The sequence below is a fragment of the Eptesicus fuscus genome, chromosome 19, assembly GCF_027574615.1.
Source record: "Eptesicus fuscus isolate TK198812 chromosome 19, DD_ASM_mEF_20220401, whole genome shotgun sequence".
Classification (NCBI taxonomy): domain Eukaryota; kingdom Metazoa; phylum Chordata; class Mammalia; order Chiroptera; family Vespertilionidae; genus Eptesicus; species Eptesicus fuscus.
The window spans coordinates 4,728,293-4,748,331 of NC_072491.1; the positions used below are offsets into that span (position 1 = coordinate 4,728,293).

At 45.5% G+C, this 20,039-nt stretch overlaps 1 protein-coding gene and 1 long non-coding RNA gene across 4 annotated transcripts in view; one reads left to right on the top strand and one right to left on the bottom strand.

Moving 5' to 3' along the window:
- The window catches only part of LOC114228973 (uncharacterized), a 331,688-nt gene that overhangs the window by 191,713 nt on the left and 119,936 nt on the right, over positions 1 to 20,039 (bottom strand). The window lies entirely within an intron of this gene.
- The window catches only part of ADCY8 (adenylate cyclase 8), a 141,830-nt gene that overhangs the window by 66,888 nt on the left and 54,903 nt on the right, over positions 1 to 20,039 (top strand). Inside the window, exons 6-7 of the mRNA XM_008159467.3 lie at positions 7,774 to 7,932; positions 11,596 to 11,866. Of these exons, the coding sequence (XP_008157689.2) occupies positions 7,774 to 7,932; positions 11,596 to 11,866 (430 nt within the window). The remainder of the gene's footprint in view (positions 1 to 7,773; positions 7,933 to 11,595; positions 11,867 to 20,039) is intronic.

Here is a 20,039-nt window from a genome sequence, read left to right on the forward strand (position 1 = left end):
AGAGTTAGCATCCCAACAGCAGTCCAGAATGTAAGAGGCTGGTGCTTTGAACATGAGACGCATCAACATCTTGGCTCTCTGGATCCCCGCAGCTCCGGTAGTTTTTCGCTGAAGGTGACATGATAATTCTTGCCCCAAAGCAAACCAAGTCAAAGGGACCCAGGTCCCTTTTTCACAGATCAGTCTAAATATGTGAGAGAGATTCTCCGTCAATCACAGACAAGTGGGGACAGGGTGCCAACATCAGAATGGCTGGATTTAGCTGCCGTTGATGCTAATTCAAGCACCACAAGTTTCAGAAGTGAGTGAGACTCAAGACAAACAGAAGCACAGATGTGAGGGAGACCACTTCCCTGTCTTTGTCTTTTACTGAGGCGGTGCTACTGTAGTCCTTTGGATGGAGAACCAGTAATTGCTTCTGGTGACATTTAGACCCAAAGGATCATTTAGGCCCAAAGGATCAGCTTAGGAGACCTCACATACATCCCTAATAAATTAGCAAAACCAATACTGAAAGTGGAGAAAAGTCCGCAAATGTCAGAATAGCAAGATAATGAGCCTTAGTCAAGCCTCAGATTGAATTTACTCCATTAAAAAACATTTGATTTTAGAAACATATTAGCTAGATGAATGACAAAAAAAGCAATGGCATGTAACTTTATTTCTAATGAAGCATTTAATGCCGTCTTATGCATGCCTATTCATAAAATTAATTAAAATAGGCTCACATAATAGCTCCATTAAGCAGGGTGGCTCCTCTTCCCATGCCCTGGTCTATTCTGGGGAGGCAGGATGGCTGAGAAGACACCACATTTATGGTGGGCTCCATTATAAGCGATGTCTTTATGAATGAGCTACAGAAGTCTTCCTTGGTGAACTTAATGAAAATTACAGAGCCTGGTCTTTTCAATGCAGCCAGTAGAAGGTCATAGGATGACACCAGAATGCCAAGCAGGAACCGGCTTGTCCCCAGCTGGTAAACTGGAGCAAAGGTCTTAATCCCTGTGGCAGGGTGGCCTCCAAGCAACATCGCAGGACAAGGGATGAAAAACAGGAGTTACTTTGCTTTCCTCACTTACAAGAATGTCCAGGCTCTCTGCATGCCTCCTGGCATCCTTCCTTTTTCTTGCCCTCTTTCTTATTGCTCACCCTTCCTTTTCACTTTTTCTTCTCTCCATCGGCTCTCTTCCATCCATTTCTTCCTCCTCCTCCTCCTCCTCCTCCTCCTCTCCCCTCTTCTTCCTCCTCCTCTTCCTCTTCCTCTTCTTCCTCCTCTTCCTCCTCCTCCTCTCCTCTTCTTCTTCTCTCCCTCTCCTCCTAAAGACCCCTTTCTCACCATTTCTGCAATGCTATTAACTGTAGCATCCATAAGACCACATTCCTCTTAAAAATACAGCAATTACAGCAGTCTTTAGTCTATGGATAATTTAATTTTTTGCAGAAGTATTTATAATGGTGAAGATTGAATATATCCAATAATATTGATTGAATGTTCACCTTGTACGAGGCAGACACTGTACTAAATGATCTTCCTAACTCACCTCACCTAATTCACAACAACCCTGTGAGGAAACTACTCATACTTCCCCCAATTTCCAGAGGAGGAACTGAGGCCCTGACAAGATAAATAACTTCCAATGCACAGCTTGTAAGTAACTCCATAAATGTCCAAAGGCAGGGAAACGGTGAGATTAATTTTGGCATACTACAAAATAGGAAAATGCGTCACCATTAAGCATCATGGTTTACATTAATATTTAACAGCATAAGAAAATGATTGTGTGTTTAAAGAAGTATGCATTGTAGAGTACACACACACACACACACACACACACACACGTCATTTAGGGCAACCTCAGTTTTTTTAAATATCTATTTTTACAGAAGAGAGAAGATCCTAAAACCCTGTGATGGGAAATAGTGGCTGGATCTTTCCTCTCGCTTTCCCTCACTAGGCCCACACTGTTTTTGGACAGGAGTCTACATCAGTCTTCCCATGTTGTGTCCACCCCCAAAACGGGACTAAAGCTGAAGGGAGTACAGGCAGCAACGTGTCCGCAGAGCACTGGGCCTGGGGCCCTTCCTTGCTGACCTTGAGCGGGTGATTTAACCTCTCTCTGTCCAGCTTCCTTAGTTCACCTCCATCGCTAACTCCCTCCAGAAGGGTCAAGGGCAGCTGAGGACCAATCACTCAGTTCTTCCTACATCATAAACTAGTTCAACCTTTTGAAGCAACTTATGTCTAGGACCTGCCCAGTTGGTATGTCAAATGGGTTGGTAGAAGCTATTTCGATGTAACTAGAGCAAATGCAAGCACAGTTTCAGCAAGAAGGATAGATCAAGAAGGATGATCAAATTCATCGTTTTTGGTCTGCTTCAACCTGTGTAATTGTTGTGTAATTATAAGTTGGTATTGCTAACAAAAGTTAGTAGTAACCACTACGTTTACCATGTGTACAAAGCACTTCCCCTGGTTCAAATTGTACCAGGGGAAGTGCTTTATACGCGTGATTTTGTAAACCATGCTAACAACTCTGCAAAGGACTGCTCGCTCCCATCACCCTGAGAAAGCTGGGACTTGGACACTGATAATGCAGCTAGCCCAGCGCCTACAGCTAGTAAGTGGAGAATCCCACCCGCACACCAGGCTGCTTTGATGCAGATCCCACGTCCCTTGGTGATGGTGAGTGCTCTGCACTGAGAAAGCCTATGCCAGCTGCTCCAGCTGCCACAACCAGCCAGCGGTAGGTCCAGCGGTGGAACTCCTGTCTCCACCCCCGAAGCTCAGGAGCTGGATGTTCTCCACCCCAGAGGCCTGAACGCTACTCTGCTGAAGTCTGCCCCCTGTTCATCCAGGTATTTCACAGTGGAGAGAGTCTGACAGACAGACCAAGGGCGGCTACTAGAGTATCCCTCCTGTCATTGCTCCAGCACCTTCTGTAGATGGATTAATTAGCCAAAAAGAACCACTTAAAGCCCTTAAATTGAAAGCAAAAATTCTAAGGTTCTTCATCTTTTTTTTAAACCTCAGTTTTCTATTTATTTTCAGAAAGAGTGGGAGGGGAGGAGGAGGAGAAGGAGAGAAAAAGAAGGAGGGGGGCGGAGGAGGAGGAGGAGAGAGACCTCGATGCAAGAGAGACACTTCAATTGGTTGTCTCCCACATGAGCCCTGACCCAGGCCAGGGATTGAGCCTGCAACCGAGGTCCATGCCCTTGTCCAGGAATCAAACCTGTGACCCTTCTGTTGGGGGGGCTGACACTCTTACCACTGAGCAAAACCGGCCAGGGCATAAGATCCTTCATCTCTGACCATATACCAAGCATTCCTCTTTAACAGTTCAATGAAAAGGAATATTTTGCTGGTTGGTTCCCAGCTTGATATAGAGCTTCAAAAAAAAAATTATTATTATTAAGTGGGTTCCTTATTTAAAAGAAATCTTTGAAGTGCAACACGAAAACCGGGAGGGCAAAGGTGCATTATTTGAAAGGGTCAGATGTGGAGGGTCACCCCCTCCCCACAAATGGCAGGTCCAGAGACATCTCTGCGGTTCCCTTAGAAGCATCTTGGGTCAACAGAGGACGGTGAAGCAAGAACGCCTTTGAGCTGTGCCATCAATTCAGCGGCTGCCTAGAGCACTGGCGAGGCCCGTGTGCTGAGCGCTGGGCTAAGAGCTGGGCGTGTGGATGAAAGGTAGTTCCCTGCCCCCCAGAAGCTCCGAGGCCCCCCGAGAAGAGAGAGAAGGCGCCGGTGTTTATAGTGCCGGCGATCTCTAGTCGTTTCCTCTTTATTTGTGGCCGAGGAGGCACAGCTGACAGCCCTGGAAGAACGGAACACAATTTGTAACGCGGCAGAATTCGCTGCCCTCTCACTTGGAAGATGCTCCCGGGTCCTCCCCTGGAGAACCTGAAACACGTGGTGCGTGTCGGTGGCTCTGTGTGACCACCAGGTAGGCCTCCCCGAGAGGATCAGCGTCTGTGAATTATTCATTACTTTTACATAGTTTCATTCCTATCTTTTATGTAAGCCAAATCCCAGACATAACAAAAAGAAAGAAAACAGACATAGCCATAAAGGGGCTTTGTCTCTTATGATTTTTCTTTTGCAGAAGAAAAAAAAAATCCAAGTGTCTTTTCATTGAGATGTTCCAGTGCATTCCCTGTGTAATGTTAATTACCTAATGGCACTGGCATGGTGTGCTGTGTACTCGTCCCTCACAATTAGTCAGCAAAGCACTCTAACATCCATTATCTCCTGTGGGACTCACAAGGGCTCTGTATGTGAAGCAATCAACTAGAGCTTTATTTACAACCACTGAAACTCAAGGTCACATTAAACTATATGCTAAGGATCACACACCACATTGCAAAGAGCTTGAGGTTTACAAACAAAACAGCCCCAGGTTAGTCCTAGAATCCTATGTGACCACAATAAAATCCTGTACCTTCCTGGGCTGCAGTTCCTTCCTATATGAAAAGCAGCTAAGTAGTACTTAGTATGTGCCAGACATTATTCGCAACTCTCCATATATGTTTATTCACCTAATATGACAATGCTATTATTATTCCCATTTTATAGATAGAAGTTAAATAGCTTACTTGAGGTCCTACAGCTAATAAATGGAAAAGCAAGATATAAACTCATGTCAACTGGCCCTAGAATCCGTGTTAACCTCTACACTCCAGTGACTCACATGTAATGAGAAGAACATGGAGTGAGACTGATGCTTGTAACAGTCAGGATAGTCCTCGTTATGCTGAAGTAACAAGTATCTCCCAAATCTCTGAGCTTTAAAATAGCAAAGGTTTATTTTTCGCTCTCATTTCCTGTCCACTATGGAGGGTTGGGGGAGTAGCAGGGCACCACAATACATTGCCTCATTCAAAAGGAGTGGTTAACCACACTTCTAACGTTTCTACTCAGAAGTGACTCATATCACTACTGCTCACATTGTATTGGCCAAAGGAACATGGAATATACAGGAAAGTGCAATCCTACCATGTGCTTGGATATTGCAGCACAAGATACAGTTGGTGGACAGCACAGGTGACCTCTCCCAATGACCTGCCTCAGACACTGAAATGCTCCTCTCCAATGCTGGATGCTATTTCTCCTCTTGCTTTGTTAAATTTTTCCAACTGGCCCTTACTCTTTTCATCATCAGTGGATAAAGGGAACTGTATAGTTTTTAACTTGTAAGTCAAAACCATGGCCCGGAAACTAGAATCTTCACCAGGGACAAGAATCGTCTCACCCTTTAGCTACAAGCGTTCTTTCTAATCTCTTTGGCCGCCTTCCTGATATCTAATTTATTTCAATATTTCTTATGTTCTCAACCGACATCAACTTTTTTGTTTTGATAACTTTGTATGATTAACAAAACAAAGAAAACATGGAATCATTCACTCATTTACTCTTTCCCTAAAGGGGAGTCGTGTTTCTAAGCCCAGCTCTAAGAGAGGCACGATCCTTCAGGCTGTGAGAGATACAAGGATTACTCAGAACACTGCCTTCAAGGAGCTTATACTCCTCATCAGAGAACTTAGATATGTGGGAACATGACACCCATTCATTCATCCATCCACCCTTCCATTCAATGAACGTTTACTGAGTGTTGGCCAAGTTCCAGACAGTAAGTTGGGAAGAGGGGTATAGGATGCTGAGCCATGCAAAGTCCATATCTTCAATTCAATTAGTTTAGAATCCAGCAGGGGAGACAGATTATTACAATGCAGCACCTCGGGTACTGCTCACGCGGGATGCAGTAGGAATACTGGGAAAGGCACGTAATCGAGGCTTCAGGTAAATGAGGAAATGGACATTCCAGACTGAAGGAGCATCCCTGGGGCAGAAGAAACACAGGACTCAGGCAACAACAAATTGCTGTGAAAGGCTGGAGTCCAATGGGTGCATGAGAGGTGAGACTAATAATTGAGGCCCAGGGACAGATCGGGAAAGACTTTGTGTTCCTACTGGGAATTTTCCATTGTATCCTAGGGGCCAGTTTGATCTCCCCTCTTTATCCAAAATGATTATAATAATAACTAGAGGCCCAGTGCACGAAATTCATGCACTCAAGGGGTCCCTCAGCCCAGCCTGTGCCCTCTTGCAGTCTGGGAGCCCTCAGGGGATGTCTAACTGCCACGGAGGAGGGAGAGGCTCCCACCACCGCTGCTGCGCTCACCAGCCATGAGCCCGGCTCAGGGCTTCTGGCTGAGTGGCGCTCCCCTGCGGGAGCACAATGACCACCAGGGGGCAGCTCTGCATTGAGCGTCTGCCCCCTGGTGGTCAATGTGCGTCATAGCGACCATTCGTTCAGCTGTTCAGTTGATTTGCATATTAGTCTTTTATTATATAGGATTATTGTTATTATGTATAAACTACTTATTATCTATTCTATTATATTCACACAGTTAAAAACATACTATAAAACACACGTTTCAAAGGATAATGATGAAATAAATAATAATTTTAAATATCTTAATTCAATTGCTGTACTAAAATCTTTCTGTTCTCTTGTTTAGTGAGAGCAATGGGTTTGCATATAATTTATTCTATTTTAAGAATCTTAATAGTTTGGGATACATTAATATAAAGGTCAGGTTCCAAATTCAGTTTATTTCTATAGTGCCTGTCTCTATTGGCTCACAGATCTAAGTGTGTTTCATAAAGACAGGGAGATCTAGGGGGCGCCCTTGGACCACTGACTGTGTTTTTAAGTCAGTTATGCCCGAGTTCCCTATAAGCCTTGTCTCAAATTTGCTTCTCTGGTAGCTCTGAGTTTTTCTTGCAAACTCATTAGAAGGCAATAGCTTTTTGATATTTTTAACAAATGGGTCCAACCCCCTCCAACACATTTTATTTGGAAGATCTGAAAACATATTAGTGAATGTGCAGCTCTGAGTATTCTGATAGATGACATAACTCATGTTTGACAGCCTAGTTCCCGAGGAAATGGCAACATTTCCAAACTTCCTCTTTCAAAATCCTCTCTTCAGAGCACAGATTTCTTGTGAAAAGCAATTACTTTCACCCTCTAAAACTGCCATCTTTAAACAAAATAAGCAAGTTGGGTTTTTCCCCAAATGTTTGCTAGAGAGAATATTAATAGCCAACTATTATCACAGAAAAGCAACAAATATGGGACACTTGTGGTTTTTCTTTTTCAACGAAAAATGGATAAATCATCTTTAATTTTAACAACTCTGTTAAGCATTTTGAAGTAAAATAATTGCATTTCTATGTGGCGCTGAAAATTTTTCTAGTTATTACATTTCAAAGTATTGTGTCCTAGCAGTTGAATGTTTCCTACATAAATGGGGTCATTTAACTCATAAACTGAAATTGTTTGAAATTCTCTGAAAGTGAAGGAGGACTGTGTGTGCCCAGAGGAAACCCTCTGATGGCAGAACTCTTTCTCTTCTCTCAAGAAGCCTCTGCCATGCTCAGGGTCAGAGGACAGGCCAGCACGGGCCCTGTCGGGTTGCTAAGGTCAACCCAGGTATCAAATTTCAGTGCAGCTTTTCCAGGTAGAAAACAAAAGCTCCCATGGGAGTTGTGACATTGTCTTCCTGCGCCCCAGCAGGTGGCCCAGCTCAGCCCAGGAACGTGAGTGCTCTGCTCTGGGGACCACTGCTCGGAGGCGGCGGCCAGGAAGGAGTTTTTAACAAGGGAGGGATGGTGCTAAAAGGTCCCACTGCGCTTGGGATAACCGTGTAGAACGTGGGCCCACTCTGGCCTTACATGTGTATCTCTCCATTCACCTATGTCAACAGGTATGTGCGGTCAAGGACGAAGCATGACGTTGACATGCGAATCGGAATCCACTCGGGCTCAGTGCTGTGTGGTGTGTTGGGCCTGCGGAAGTGGCAGTTTGACGTCTGGTCTTGGGACGTGGATATTGCGAACAAACTTGAATCTGGAGGGATCCCTGGGTAAGCCAGAGCAAAGCCCTCGCCCTCCTAACCCTGGTCATTTGCCCACTTTGGGGGAGCGGGTTTCCCCCGTGCAGAATTCAGGGGTATAGATCTAAGAAGCAATTATCTGGAAGAAGATAGAACCCTTAATGGTCTGAGATTTTGGGGTTTATATTTTCTCCAGGCCTTCAATGTGTCCCCAAGAGCCTGGCACGATGCTTGGCACGTAGAAAGGAAAGAAAGGAAGGGAGGGAGGCATACAACCCCACTGTGTAATGGTTGAGAGCCTGGACCCTGGAGTCGTGCAGAATTGAATTAAAATCCTTTCCCTGCCACAGACACCAGCCATGTAGCTCCACACAAATTCTTCAATCTCTCTGAGCCCTGGGTTCCCAGACCAGTGATTCTCAGCTTCCACTGGAATCTGAATCATTGGAGGGTGTGGTTAACCTTGGGTGGCTGGGCCCCACCCTCAGACTTTCTGATCAGTATGTCTGGGGCGGGACAAAGACTGTCTTCCCAACAAGTGCCCAAGTGATGCTGATGGTGCTGGCGTTGGTACCACACTTTGAGGACCACTGTTCTCGAGCTTTAGTTAAATGAGAAAACGCATATCAAGTCCTTGGTCCTGTGTCCAGTAAACATTCACTGTGGTTGTGTTTGTGGCAGTTACCATGTGACACAGATGTAGGGTCTTACAAGGACCTTGAAGGCCTTGTCTCCCTCCAGCACTGCTTGTGACCTCCCAGTGATGTGACTCTGGGCCAGGTACTTACTCCTGGTCTCTGGGCCAGTTTTATCATCAGCAAAATGGCGGGGGGGTGGGGGGGTGCCTATCAGGAAGAGGGAAATTCTATGAGATGATCCATGGAGCCAGTCATGTCATAATAGCTTTGACTACAGGATACCATTTATACAAAATAAAGTGTTACCAAATGGTTAGATCTTATTTACTGTCATAACTATAATTATTATATCCTGGCATTTAAAATTATCAGAAAATATCAGGTTTACCTGACAGTCAATATACGAGAATACTGCCTGACTCATTTCCGTAGATCAGTGGTCGGCAAACTCATTAGTCAACAGAGCGGCAAACTGTGGCTCGAGAGCCGCAGTTTGCCGACCACTGCCGTAGATAAACGTAATCACCAGAATCTTGTCCACACGGTCCTTACTCCAAAACCCCAGCTAGCAGCCATGATCAAAGGAACCTCTAAAGCCCAGTTTCTATCAAAACGTGTAAATGTAAATTGACTAGAAGTTGAGCAGAAGACTCAGTAATGAGTGAAGGTGAGGATGCCTTTCTCTATGGAGAACGCAATATTGATTCGGTATGTGCAAATATTATTCCCCCTGCGCACTGATGCAGGGTAATAAAACACAGAACCCAGAGAAAATACCAAATGGGGGTTGGCATTTAACTTAACTATTTTAACAGAACATCAGCCATCAGACTTTAAAGATGATGCATGGAGCCAGTCATATCATAACAGCTTTGACTACCCTTCTGGGATTTTTTTTGTGCCTGAGAGACAAGGACAGCCTTCTAGCCCTAGCTCGGAGGTTGTCCAGAGAGACAGGTCTGGGACACCCATTTCACAGGAGGTCAACATTACTGAGCACGTACTGACAAAATCCGCCGTGGGAACATTCCGTGCTCACTCAGCATGTTTCAGAGAGAGCTCCAATATCTTTACATGTCTCGGTTGTTGTGCTCTGACCCTAGAAGTCAGTGACTGTATGCAAGCATGTGACTTTGGAAAAGGTGGAGAATGTGCCTTGCAGGATCAGAAATGCATCCTTGGTAGTTTCTGGGTGTTTTGGGTGCCCTTTGCAGTGACTTATTCTCTCTATAAGCAGGAATTGAGCAGAATGGGTAAGAAGGAAGTAGAGATAGTACTAAAAGTACAATGTGCCTGGCCGGTATGGCTCAGTGGTTGACTGTGGACTCATTCACCAAGAGTGGGTACTATTCTTTTTCCCTTTTTCATGGTTGAGAAAATGGACATAGGAAGATTAAGTAACTTGCCCAAGATCTATCAGCTAGCAAGTAAGTGGTAGAGCCAGGGTTTTGATCCCACAATCCGGCCAAAGAGTTCCTGTACGTAACCACTGTGCTAAGCTACCCACAGCACATTATGGCACTGTAAGGCGTCTGGGTGAGTTAGACAGGAGCACACAGAAAAACCCTCCCAGAATGATTCACCATGTGCAATTTCCACGTTCCAGTGAGAGCCTTAAGGCCCTTGATGTCATTTGTTCTTTTGCTAAAAAAAGAAACTTGAATCATGAGCTGCAGTGGCTGATGACTGTGCAGGAATGAGTCACTCACCTTGTGAGTGAGGCCGGCCAGTGGCCAGCCGGCATGTGGCCACGGCTCTGTGCTCCGCTCCTTGCCGTGCACACAGTTCAGGGAAAGTTGCTCTGTGGTCTTGTGAGGCCTGCCTTTGTTCTTATGAAGGTTTTAGACGAGGTGGAGAAACGAGGCAAGATGACAAGAGAACTGTCATTGTTGCTTGGTGAGATTTTGGACAAAAATTGCCGTTGGGTTCAGAAACATTTATGGAACTTGTTTTCCCAATATACTCAACAGCACTGAAAAAAAGAAATCACTGACAGCTGCTTTTTTCTGTGTCCATGAGTTTTTTCTGTTTTGCTTTTTTGCTCAATCCCTTTACCCAGCACCTCCCCACCCCCCGCAGCTGTCAGCCTGCTCTATATCTATGAGTCTGTCTCCATTTTGCTTGTTAGTTCATTTTGTTCATTAGATTCCACATATGAGTGAAATCATATGGTACTTGTCTTTCGCTGCCTGGCTTATTTCACTTAGCATAATACTCTCCAGGCCCATCCATGCTGTCACAAAGGGCAAGATTTCCTTCTTTTTTATGGCCCAGCAGTATTCCATGGAGTAAATGTACCACAGCGTTTTTATCCACTCATCTACTGATGGGCACTTGAGCTTCCAAATCTTGGTTATTGTAAATAACCCTGCATCTATTCTTTCGAATCAGTGTTTCGGGTTTCTTTGGATAAATGCCCAGAAGTGGAACCGCTGGGTCATAAGGCAGTTCCATTTTTAATTTTTTAAGTAACTCCACATTGCTTTCCACAGTGGCTGCACCAGTCTGCATTCCCAGCAACAGTGCACAAGGGTTCCCTTCCTCCACATCCTTGCCAACACCTGTTACTTGTTGATCTATTGATGGTAGCCATTCTGACAGGTGTGAGGTGATATCTCACTGGTTTTAATTTGCAATTCTCCGATGATTAGCGACATTGAGCATCTTTTCATATGTCTATTGGCCATCCGCATGTCCTTTTTGGCAAAGTGTCTATTCAGGTTCTCTGCCCATTTTTTTTAAATGGATTGTTTGTTTTTTTTGGTCAAAATCACTGATTCTTAAGGGTTGCTGAGACCAGGCTGACAGTCACAAGAAAAGCCAAAATAAGTGCGTATGTGGGGGCAGCTCAGCAGGGCTGTGTTCATCAGAGGCTGCAGTGTCCCTTGGGGAGAAGTCAGTGATGCCCTGCTCATTGATTTTTGCTTGGCTTTCTGTTTTCTTTTATTCTTTCTGATTTTTTCAGGGGATCACATATTGACCTCACAGTGCCCTGATGTTGGCTTCGCACGGGCCACGTCAGGGGTGGATACTGACCTACGCTTTGTGTCCCCAGGAGGATTCACATTTCCAAAGCCACCCTCGACTGCCTCAACGGTGACTATGATGTGGAAGAGGGCCACGGGAAAGAGAGGAATGAGTTCCTGAGGAAGCATAACATAGAGACCTATTTAATTCAGCAGCCGGAGGAGAGCCTGCTGTCGCTGCCCGAAGACATTGTCAAGGAGGCAGTGAGCTCCTCGGACCGGAGGAACAGCGGGGCGACGTTCACGGAGGGGTCCTGGAGCCCCGAGCTGCCCTTCGACAACATCGTGGGCAAACAGAACGTAAGTCCCGGCTTCCTTCTTCTGGTTAGCCAAAGGCATGCCCGGGTGCCTCTGCACCAGAGAGGCCCCAGAGATAACCCATTCATCTTTAACCTTTTCTCTGCTGAGCAACAGAATTGCAAATAATCAAACCTATCTCCTCCAGGCAGAATTAACTTTTGTATGCAATGTCAGGAAATGCATGAAATACCAGAGTGTACCCAATACCCTCTCCTTTTATTTTTTATTTTTGACCTCACTCAAAATAAATGTCATGTGAAGCTGAATTGTAATTAAAAAAAAAAAAAAAAAAGACCCACGTTGGAAAAGAGAAACCTGGTATTATTATACTAGCAACAGAAGTAGATGAGCAGGCCCATGGGAAAGCCATTCCTTAGATAGCTGGCAGGCTGAGAGTTCTGAACTGCCCTCTGGGATTGAAAGTCAGGGGGTCACCATTGATTTGGGACAGGCAGCACCAGGTGATGCCCAAGGGGAGGGTGAGAGCGTTCAGGAGTAGCCTGAAATTGCAAAGCCGCCCTTGTAATTCTATTCCTATTTAATGTGAATTTGCTTCTTATCTGAGGGATGGAGCCAACAGAGTCAGTACATGAGGAGTAAAGCACCAATCATCAAAATATTTCTTAAATCATTTCTTCAACTACCAGGACCAAATAAGATGCTCAGACTCCGAGAGGCGCTAGAGGACCGAGGCTGGTCAAGGCAGAGAACCTAAGACGTCTGAGATGCCCCCGTCCCCAGAATGCTTGCTCAGGGCCTGGGCTCTAATACGGGTTTTCCCTTTCATCACCCAGGCCGACCACCTCTAGTTGAATTCATGTGAGTTAAATGGTAGAACCCCACCATCCTTTTCTAAAGAAACAAACCTTAAAAAGTCAGTATGTATGAGACTGGGCAATGGTTTCTGACATGCCCCTGTGCCAAGCAAAAGCTCAGAGCGCTGAGAACAAAATCAACCCAACTGAGAGTGTCAGGAGCTCTCTGAGAACCTGACTGGGTTCATTGTCCCAATCCACGAACCTGGACTTTTCTCCTTAGCTGATAGATAAGAAAAATCTGTCTGCTTAAAGCCATTTAAAAGGGAAAAGGTTCAAGTGCTGAAAGTCTTCTGCATCGGACAGGTGGGTGGGGCACTCTGAGGCCAGGTTAACCTCTGTCTCCATTCAGTTCTGTGTGACGGGGCAAAGGAGTAATTCATGGGCCAGATTCCACCGGAAGACCCAGGTCAAACCCAGTCCACTTGCCTTGCAAAGGTCAACCCTTAGGTCCTTACCCTTCTTCTGTGTTTCATTTTCCCCCAGAATTACTATGCCCAACCAAGTCACCACTGATTCAGTGCCCACTTCTTCCCATCCCTGAACTGGTGTGCATGGTGCCACTTGTTATTACGTAGAACAATGGACTTATATGTCCTTCCTGGAGTGGGTGCATGCCCAGCTGGCAGCACCCTCTGCTTCCTCTGCCTATTGTTAGCTCGAGCCTGGAAGCTGGTTATTCAGAGAGGAGTGCATGCTTCACCGTAAATACCTCAGTAACTCCGCATCACATTCTCTAAATGCCTTCTTTTTTTTGGTCTTGCCATTTGAAAAACTTCTTCTATTTAAGCTGTTTGTGGAACCAGGGATAATTCCTAATTGTTCTAATCTTAGTTGTTCCTAACCTTGCTGCTAATAATTGAGAACCAAGAGAGAGAGGTGGAGATACTTGGTCTTATTCTGTCATTGATGGATCTGGTAAAATTATACAGGAATATCTGAAGTATTTCATTATTGTAAGGTATATCATTGTTAGTCAATAATCACCCCGTATATTTCATATGATGCCCGAGTTTTGCCTGGATGCACTCCACCTGTGCCATCTTCAGCGTGAATCATCTCAGTTCATTTTGATGTCTTGACACTTCAGAGGCAGGGGATGTGTACTGATATTCACCAATAACTAAATGGCACTCATAAAACTGAGGAAATGAGTCGATTAAAATGGTCACAAGCTCTCAAGAGTTTACACTTACACTTAACTCTAGAAATCGAGGGCCATCTGTGCCACTCAGAGACATGTGTGTGCCTGGAAGAGACGGAGACTGGTCTGGCTGGGCCTGTCTCTGCCAAAACACCCCGTCAGCTCCACGGAAAGCCCAGACCATCTGAGTGTTTGCACATCACTCGGAAAACAGACTAATGCTCCACTGGGGCTTTGCCAGCTGAATTGGGCAAATGTTTCGGCTTCTATTGATTCATAATGTGAGCTTCGAAATATTTTTAATGACATCGGTATGCTGTGGCATAATCTGTGCGATATACATAGCAGATGTTCAGATAGTTTCCTTCTCATTTATTCATTCATCCAATAAGGATTAATTGAGCATACTTTACACGCCAACTGCTAGTAGCAATAACAGGAAGGACAGAGAGAAGAAACAATACAGAGGTAAAGTCAGCCAGTCGTTTATATGTTTCATGAAGAGAGAAATCATGTTTCACTTGCCACTGTTTAGGCCAACATCTGGAAGGTAACGGGGCTTGATGAAAGTTTGTTGAATGAATGAATGAATGAATGAATGAAATGACCGATGTGGGTGGTAATAGAGAGGAGCCAGTTAAGTTCAACTTCTAGGTATTTTGCTTAGGTGTCGGGATGGACGGTGGAAATGCCCACTGAAATAAGCACTACTGGGATGGAAGGAGATTGGATGGGAAACCCTAGGAGTTCCGTTTGGGGCATGTTGAGCTTGAGATGGCTGGCGAGGGCTCCGTGGAGGTATATCCAGAGGCTACTGAACACTCACTCTGGAGCTCAGGCATAAAGGTACTGTGCAAGGGATATGAACGTGGCAGTCCTCAGAACCCGAGGGCTAGTCGAAGCCGTGGCGTGAAGGGGGTCACAGTAGGGAACGTGTGAAATAAAACCATAGGAATGCACAGGATAGACCTCAAGAGGCACCTGGTGGGAGGTGACAGAGAGCAGTGACTCCACGACAGAGACAAACAGGAAGGGAAGTGATGAGAAGAGAATTAGGGGATGTGGTGTCCTGGAAGGCCAGAGAGCAGAGAGCATGGTTTGAGATGGAGGGCGTAATCAACAATGGCCAGCAGAGCCAAGAGGCTAAGACGGAAACTGCCCATTGGAATTGTACGGAAGAACATCATTGGCAAGAGGCAGATTTGATGAGGTGGTGAAGTCAGACTGTCACAGGTGACAGATAAGAGAGGGCTCTGCATTTCCCAGTAGAACCCTGACTCCATCCCTGTCTCCTCCCTACCGTCCCTCTAAGGAGTCTGTCAGTGGTTTGGAGCAGCAGTTATTGCACTAAGAATTATTTTTGGTCCCGTAGGTGAGTCTTCCAGTCCTGCTCTAAGCTTGAAGATCCTTCCTTGGTTTTGATGTCATGCGTCTTCCCTGCCCCTTATCTGTGTCCATTTGGGTTAAATTGCTGCTTCAACACAGCCTGAGGTCTGGTGTCCAGGTTGCTCTTGGAAGCCTGCAGCACTCGTGGTTTGCATCACGAATCCTGACGTGGCAAGTGTTTGCCCACTGATTTGACATCTTGGCTCCCTGAACCCTGGCTCAGTTACCAGTGAGGCTCAGTTACCTATGCTCGGAGCCTCAGAGTGGAATGAATGTAAGGAAACTAAAAGTCAAGAAGTGTATGATCACAGGTGGATTATTGACGTTCAAGGTATGAATGTAGAAGTGGGTAGTTGAAGTAAACGGAAAGTGGAAATTTGGACATGTCGGGGAGGGTGTCCAGAAATTTCCAGGCTAGATTGTTGGATGAGTCATCAACATGGTCATTGAATCTCTCAGAATAAAGGTAAATTTGGGGATGAAAACGAAGACTTAAGAAACGGGTCCCTGTAATAAAGATCATGCTTCCCTCTGAGTGCATGCTATAACTAAAATCCATTGTGGGCGTGAGCTCTCCATTCAATTATTTAACAGGAACTCGGCAGTCTAACTGCTGGGGATCAGTAATGAGAAGACAGACCCGGTCCCAGTCCTTTAGGAGCTTACATTTTAAGGGAGTGGGGAATGTATACAACTAACCAAAACACGAAAGTGCTTTGAAGGAAGTAGATAAAGGAATAGGGGGCAGATCGAATTATCGCCAATAGGATCATCAGAGGTTTCTGAAGATTTGATTGGAGCACTGAAAGGAAACCAGGAGGAGGACAGCTAAAGGAAACAGCCAGTGCAAAGGCCCTGCGGTGGAAAAAAGTTTCATGTTAGAAGAGCAAAATGGCCCAAGGGCTAGAGCAGCGACTTTCAACCTGTGTGCTGCAAGAATTTTTAAAACATGAAATACCTGACTATTTAGTCAGGGGCACTGGCCTCTTTTCCCTTAGATTATCAAATTAAAAAATGACAGCCAACACAATAGCTGTCTGGTGTGAATGAATCAAAATTACACTTTTTTTTAAGGACACTTTTATTTATTTTTTTAAATATATTTTTATTGAGTTCAGGAAAGAAGGGAGAGGGAGAGAGAGAAACATCAGTGATGAGAGGGAATCACTGATTGGCTGCCTCCTGCACACCCCCAACCGGGGATCAAGCCTGCAACCCAGACATATGCCCTTGACAGGGAATCAAACCTGGGATCCTTCCATCCGCAGGCCGACGCTCTATCCACTGACCCATACCGGCTAGGGCAAAATTATACCTGTTTTTGTCAGATCAGCAAAAACTATATATTTTTGGTGTGCCTTAGAATTTTAGTAATGAGTTTATGTTCCAATGAGATGAGAAAGGTTGAAAATCGCTGGGCTAGAGCATAGTGAGCAAGAAAGAAAGGGGTCAGAGGTGAAGTTAAAGGATGTGGAGCTTGCTCCTGCCAGCTCCCCATGGGAGTTCCTTTGAAGGGAAGTGATATAAAGGTTTCCAGCAGGGCACAGCCATGACCTGATTTAGATTTTTTAAGGAATCGCTTTGGCTGTCTTGTGGAGAATGGACAAATGGCATCATAGACTGATGATTCCCAAGAGGACACAAAGGGTAAAGCTTTCTGCTACCATGCGAGGCATTGTGTGAGGATATTAATCCTTCTTACATGACTTTTGTAACAAGCGATATGCCAAGAACACGGAGCCACCCTTCAGAAGTGGAGCCCCTATCGGAGCCGAGGGTCTGTCCCTCAGATCCTATGAGGTCCCCGCCATCGTCCCATCCATCCCTTGCACACTTATCACAATCAGACATTTGTCTATTACTCCTCCAGGCCTTGTAAAAGAATCACCTGGAGAAAAGCACACATTTGATACTTCTGTTGTTTATATTAGACACTTCTACAAAGTAGAATGCCCTTGGTTGTTATCATCATCATGAAGTTAATATGCGCACCATCAATATTTTTTAATTTATTTTTATTTAAGTATTTTTATTGATTTCAGAGAAAAAGGGAGAGGGAGAGAGAGATAGAAACATCAATGATGAGAGAGAATCATTGATCGGCTGCCTCCTGCACTGCATGCCCCACACTAGGGATCGAGCCCGCAATCCAGGCATGTGCCCTGACCGGGAATTGAACCATGACTTCCTCGTTGATAGGTTGACACTAAACCACTGTGCCACACTGGCTGGGCTGCACCATCAACATTGAAAACATAGTTGGAATTTCTATATTCCACACAACAAACCAGAAAACACATGTGCTTCTTTGCCACGAGGACAGATGGATGTCCATAGTAACATGAATAGAAGTAGAGAGTTTGGGGGCAGGTACCATGGCGGGTGCGTTGCTCACATCCTTTCCATTCCATTTCATTTTCATACCAACCTGACAATGTGATGTGCCTGCTTTCCAAGTGAGGGGCCCATGATCACGTTCTTTTATTGAGTCATATTGATCCCTGGGCTTCGGTTTCTTTCCTTCTGTATCTGCCCCTAAAGGGTGGGAAGCAAACGGAGTCACTGTCCCCTTTCCTGTGCATAGAGATGCCCACGAGAAAAAGAACTCCTAAACTGCAACCTGTTTGACTTCCATCGTTCAACTTGGGCAAGTCTCTCCCCCATGATGTCCATTCGTTCCCTCATTCACTCGGTCATTCACTTAGCAACCACTACGGGGTGACTGCAACTTGTGGGCACTGTGCCCGGTGTCAGGGATAGAGAGATGAAGGAAGGGCAAGCTGCTGAGGAGCTCACGGTGCGGAGGAATCGCTAACAGGTCCACAGGGCAGTGTGAGCCTGCTGTCATTGTAGCAGAAGAGCGTAAGCAGGTGGAAAAGTGATCCAATGTGATCGGGGAAGACCTTTCCCAAGGAAGCGACTGTTAAGCTGAGCTCTACAGACAAGCAGGGAGTTTGGGTCAAAGACGAGGACACAAGACCCCAGGTGGCGGGGGGGGGGGGGAGGGCGGGGAAGCAAGGCGACCATCTTCACCTGGTTTCTGCTGCTCAAGACAAAACACAGGCTTCTCTTTCCCCACAGAGAACTCCTACTCCTCAAAACGCCCTAAGTAGCGGACATTGGTCTTAGAGAAAAAGTTGTGTTTTCAGAGGTTAGTGCTTCTGTGATGAGCCGCCCAATATCTAATCGTCCGTGTTCGGTTTTGGTACGCAGGCGGTCACAGGCAGGTTTTTCTCTGTAGGCAGTTTATTTCGAGTCATTTGAACATCAGATTCAGCTTTGATGTTCACTGGATGGGACATTTTGCGGGCTTTGGGGTAGAGAGCTTGAAGAGCTTGGACAGTTCCTGCCGTGAATCCGCACTCTTCCAGGAACGTGGCTTTTTCTGACAGCAAAGCCCCCAGGCTGTCCTGCACCGGCTCAGAAGATAACGGCTGAGTTCCGCCTGGAAGAGTGATTAGAGGGGCCTGGTTTTCCACTCTCTTCAGAAAGGCAAGTGGATCTGAAGCCTTCCTGGGAGCGTTGAGTGGATTACGCAGGCAATTTGATCTGTTGACTTTGAGTGATCATCCGTTCTTTCTCTGACATTAAAGGGGTAGACGAAGTGAAGGAAACGAAGGCAGAGATGAGTTTGTGGCTCGTGTAGAATTGCGCTGTGGGGGTGGGCAATGAGCCGGCAAGCAAGCGTATGACATGTAGTCATGACATGTGGTCACCTGATGGCCAAGAACTGCCACAAACTCTTCTGAACCAACCAGGAGTGACCGGTTGTTTGGGGAGTCAGAAAGCAGTGGCCTGAGGAAGCAGAACCCATGAGTGCTAATTATTTTGAACATGTGAAGGTGAACGTATGACATTTTGAACATGTGAAAGTAAACTTATGGTATTTTAAACATGTGAAGACAGGTAGGAAGAGAAAGAGCAGAAAACCTGCATTTTTTTTTTCTGACTTCTTTATTTCCCAGATTTAAAGAAAAAAAGAACTGGATTTGTTTTATTGATCTTGGTGCCAGTCTTGCCAATGACGGGCTTAAAGACTCTTTGTTATAAAATTTATTTAGCTGCATTGCAGTGCTCAGGGTTTTCTCATCTTTTCTCCACCAAGAATACCTTCTGTTGTTCTGACCTGGTGCAGTACACATGTGTAAAGGTTTTTCTTTACAAACACTAGTGCATGTAGTATGGCTGAATCTGTATTCCCGTTTATTGAAGTGATTTGGCACGTGAGTCATGGCTGACCATGGCTCCGGCTCTGCACTGCCATGGGGACTGAATTCCAGCCCAGAGCAAAGGCACTTGGCATTTTTGCTGGCTGACCAGCCTCCGCTTTGGCTGTGTTGGTATGTACTTCTTTCTGCCTCACCTAGGGTCAAACAGGGAGCACAGTGGTAATTCCTCGGGCTTGGATGGAACTTTCTGAAAGGTCCTCCCCTAGCTCTGGGATCTCCAAACGACTTCTGTGAATTGTAGGTTATGAACCTCTAGATTCGATCGCATCTGTCCCACTCTATAAGTCTTAGGTCACCTTTAATGGCCTAAAGAACCTCTTCGCACCATGAGATGATAAGGGCTTTGTGATCATAGCACCATGGGGGTAGCACCCACCAAGAGTGCATATCCTGGGAGTAGGCAAACACAAGGCTGCTCTTAGGTGGTAAACACCGGGGATCATCAAAACCTGGAAAAGCTAAATTAATGAGGCAATTCCAACAGACAAGTGTGGGCAGAAAATCAGGATAAGAGAAAGTAGAAGCCCCAAAGACATAACAGTTTGGCCCTAATCTGAGTAATTGCTTCTCTTCCCCCTGTTTTGTCCTGCCATAACTGG